The 4,748-nt window shown below is 33.3% G+C and overlaps 1 protein-coding gene across 1 annotated transcript; it reads left to right on the top strand.

Annotated features, from left to right (window-relative positions):
- Positions 1-566: 566 nt before the first annotated feature.
- Positions 567-4,311, top strand: LOC132545869 (gastrula zinc finger protein XlCGF26.1-like). Its single transcript, XM_060209541.1, has 2 exons — positions 567-607; positions 3,371-4,311. Exons 1-2 carry the CDS (start codon positions 567-569, stop codon positions 4,254-4,256), a joined length of 927 nt encoding a protein of 308 aa, XP_060065524.1. The 3' UTR covers positions 4,257-4,311.
- Positions 4,312-4,748: the final 437 nt, after the last annotated feature.

The following is a 4,748-nucleotide window of genomic DNA, read 5'->3' as shown; positions in this document are numbered from 1 at the left end:
GATGATGATGATGATGATGATGCATAGAGTCTATTGCTTTTCTTCAGTGTCAAAACAGCCAAAAGCTCATTAAACATACAAATATTAATGATAATTACTAAAGAAGGTGTTGTCCTTGTGTTTTCGTTATTTCCTTTCTTTAATTATTCTTCAGATAGCAACTCAACCCTACATGCTGTTTTGGTACCCCACATAATCGCGGTCACCCAAACTCTTTTGTTCTACATCATTAATATGCTTTGTGGTAAAAGTCTGCATGACAATCAGTGATGATTGTCAGTCCAGCATTTATACGCTCGGTAACTGCGGTTAAGAGCGGCCGGTCTGAATGACGAGAAAGATCATGTGACTCAGACTTGATTCCTATTGGTCGACAGACTCCGGATAGAGTTACCCTCGTTCTTTATACGCTCAGTGGCTTATTTTATAGAAGGGTAATAGAAATTTATCACATTTAATGTTTTGAAATCAGAGTTAGATACATTAGAAGGACAATTTGATTCCGTGCCGTGACAAGGTTTTTGGAGCGGTGATTGAGTACTGTGTTAACCGTACTGAGTTCAACCATGGACACCGGCTCCATTCTGCTGTGTTCCCAACCTTTCCGGTAAGTCTTGAATACTTCATTTTTGTTCATATATATATTCACTAATCAATTAATTACTACCTTTTGTTTTGCTTATTCACCCAAGTAATAAGAATCCGAAAAAAAATCTGTCATTAATCCTATTTAGTTGTTTAACATTTCTGCAACCATCCCAAACTGCAAACATAAAATAATTCCCCATTCAATGACTGTTAAAATCATCAATCATTATTTTGATACACAATTCTATTCATTGTTTTCGTCTTAAGTCTGCATTAGTAGTAACCTATGCACATTTCTTTAGGATCTTGACCTTAAAAGAAAATATACCCTGCAATATCTTTATGATTTTCCTTGTTATAAAAATAATCCTTTACAAAATTTCTATTATTTGAATATTTTTGCATAAAAATTTTGAAGTGTAAAGAATCAAGGCATTTTGCTTTTTTCATTTAATTATATCACTGTGTAGATTTTTCAAGTTCCTGATCATTTTCTTTCAAATGTGTCTTGCAATGATGTTTCTGATGTAAAATAGGTTGGATCATATTTGAGGATGTCTCTAAAACATATGTACCTAGTATAACTGCTGAACACTCTTTGTCATGATAATCATAGGAAGGGCTCTAAACTTAATTTGTTGATATATCATCCGAATAATTACTCTGCAACGTCCTTTTAAATAGTCTTAATAAAACCAATTTTATGTTTGTATATTGCCAAGAATGCATTTAATAATGATTAACTGATCTGATTTTACTATAACACTTCGATTGTCTAAATATTATTCAGGTTAAATAAATAAGAGAATATCTTATTCATTTAGAAATATAATTTTTATGTTATCTAAATCTCTTTGTTTAGAAAACAAAACAATTTTGTATAGTAAAATAGCATTTTGTTTTTAATTATTCTTATGCTGTAAAATTTAATCGGGATAGCTCTCGATGTAATGCAACGTATAACGTATATACATTGGTTATAAATCTTCAAAGCAGACCTTGAAGAATGTTGTATATATAAAACTAAATTCTTTATAAAAAAAGTTTTTAAAAATGCAGAAATGTTTCGAAAATTGAAAACTGCAAAGCAAAAGGTTTGTAATGTTATACTCTGATCTTAAAATGAAAAACACAAAATAGGATACATTTTGATATTTACAGCCAGCTTCCTTAAGCATTATGTCCCTTAAGTCACGCCGTATAACATAAGAAACATCAGTCAGGCACGTTACACAATAAAACCTATAAAATCGGGTATGATATTCCCCGGATGGGAAACCTTCGTTAATTTTGGGTGGAGGAGTAAGCGTATTGTATGCTGCTCACGTACGACCCACACCTCCGAACAATACCGGTAGATAGACCCCGTCCCTACATAGAAACACAAGCCAACAGTACCAGTCTACACCCCGCAGTGAGGAATTAATTCTATACCGGCACTGGGTACCCCCAGAATGCGACTAACGTTACAGCCATGCTGTGTGGTAACCTACGTGTTAAAGGGACATGGACATTTTGGATTGTATACTTCGTTCTGTATCGATTGAAATGTATGGAAACATTTATTCCCAGTATAATAGAACAAGCTTGTCATGAATTAATGGACGACCGTCTGATTTGAAAATTGTCACAGTATATTGGTTCCTTTAAGTCAAATGGATGCTACGAGATGCATCTCTGACAATGTTTATATAGAAGCCAATAATATTTCTTGTGGACCCATACCTATAAGTAAACTAAATCGATATTTAATCATCATGACAAATCAATATTCATAAATTATAGTTTCAATTTATATGTCCAAACAGTTACTGGTTCCAATTAAGTTTCAACATATAAAATTATGAAATCAAATGTGAAGGACTTACACCATATTTATCATTAGTAATGTGCGACTTTAACGGTATGTGTATGTTACTTTGTTTATTAAATAGGCCTGGAAAGGCAGTTGCCTTAAATATTCGTTAACAAAGAAGTAATAAAAACAATCCTGAATTAATTTCAAATAAACTTGATATATGAGATAGCCGATGTCGATTAGTTTGAAATATTTTATTTCTTGATACAACATTCTTGCGGAAGTAAATGAGTATGTTCTTCACCTGGTCGACAAACTCTTCTCTAAGAAAAAATATCGCCAGGTCGAATGTGTGTGCATTTTAATCGTCGATTTATTAACATATTAAAATAAACTTGTAATTATATAATTTCGTTAATAATCTTTATTCACATATTACAGACATATCTTCTTGTGTGGTTCTTAATTCATATTTTTAATTATTATCTCTATTTTTCATTATTTTTTTTTCTTTGACAAAGTGTCTATATTTTGCATCTTCAATATCTGTATAAACGTATTTTGTTACATTTTTATTGTACTATTTAGATGGCGCAAAACAAACGTTAAACCATCCATTATTAAAATGATAATTCATCATGCTATTTAAGACGAGTGTTGAAATTTGTATATAAAATGTAAACTTATACACCATGTCATCCGTAACAGTGCGATACAGGCATAGCAAATCTCTATGGTAGTATTTCTGGCATGTATTTTGTGGTAATTTAGAAAAAGTAAAGCTACTCATATGATAAAATAAATTCTATACAAGGATTAAATCAGATGCCTTATGGTTTATACATGATGAAAATAATATTGGATGATACGATAAAAAATATACTTTTTGAGTTGTAAAATATACAGAATAATCAAAACGATTAAAAAACCACACAAATTCTGTAAGAACGATTCCTGTATGTTATTGATATCTGTCTATTGCAGTCCTATACCAATGTATGGACACAGATTCGCAGCCGATGTTACTGGTACAGGAAATCCACCTCCAGCAGCTCATTTCTTACCATACTTCCGGCCAGCACCGTTTGAAGGTCTCTACAGTGCACCCGGTTCAATAACGGCGTATAATATTGCCATACAGGAGCACCTCAGGCGGCTACAGTGCCGCCATCTTGGAAAAGTGATGGACACCCACCATACAATCAACAATAATGCTATATGTACTAGTAATACGGTCGTAAACATTCCAAAACCTGATTTGGACACAACACAAATTAATCACAGCGTTCCTCCATTACCATCAAAGCTGGACATAAAGGAGAAAACACGAACGACACTGAATCCATACGAAAATTTCCCATCATATTCTCTTGGGCGAAAGTTGTTTCCATGTCCAAACTGTAGGTACACAACAGATAGGAGAAACAATCTTAAAAGACATATGCTAACGATGCACCAAACAACCTCAAAATTGCTAGAATGTTGTGGTATCCTTTTCAGAACAAAAGCGTCATTGAGGGAACATGCAATGATATTCCATTACCATGGCTACACGTGTTACTATTGCGGGAGGCGATTTTGTCGGAAAGCGCTACTGAAGCGCCATCTTTCGGTTCATAACGGACAAAAAGATTTTGTATGTAATGTTTGTGATTATGCTACAAGCCACAAAAGTAACTTAGAACGTCACAAAAAAGTGCACCAGCGTCCGGAGGACTGTAAAGACACCGACGGATCAAGAAGTGACCTTGAACATGATGGCTCTAAAAGTGACATCGACCTTGAGGGAAGTGATCATGCAGAAAGCATGGAGGACTTATCGGTGTGTTCAGACAGTGAAGATGAAGAAATAAACGTTCACAGTGATTAGATTTCACAAAAATGAAAATATGTTGACATGAAAATTAGCAAGACAGATCGTTACTTATGACCTTATGATCGCGCTTGTTTATAGTGCTAGGGATTGTGCGATTTTTCTACTGAGAATATCTCATATCGAATAAGTCATACCTGGCATAACATCATTTGTGTAAACTGGAATATGACATTTAGTAGCTTCGAATGTATACTTTAAGTGCAGTATCTGGTTTTTATACGATCTATGTAATGCAATTTCATTTCATGTGAGCGAAAAACCTTGTCCACTTTTGCGATGAGTATTTGCTATTAATATTGCATTCGAAATCATATTATTGAGCTGTTCAACAGTATTTATAAATTCATGTCTACTAATTACATCTCTGATGTTTCTTATGCGTTCTGTGTTACATTGTAATTCTAGTATGTACCGATGTTTAACTTTGTTGAAAATAAAAATCTTTAAATTCTAATTTATATTTATTTGTATTTTGTTACATTCTAT

Source organism: Ylistrum balloti, unplaced genomic scaffold, assembly GCF_031769215.1.
Source record: "Ylistrum balloti isolate Yb309-2 unplaced genomic scaffold, AGI_CSIRO_Ybal_v1 Utg369858, whole genome shotgun sequence".
Classification (NCBI taxonomy): domain Eukaryota; kingdom Metazoa; phylum Mollusca; class Bivalvia; order Pectinida; family Pectinidae; genus Ylistrum; species Ylistrum balloti.
This window is presented reverse-complemented; position numbering and strand designations above follow the sequence as displayed.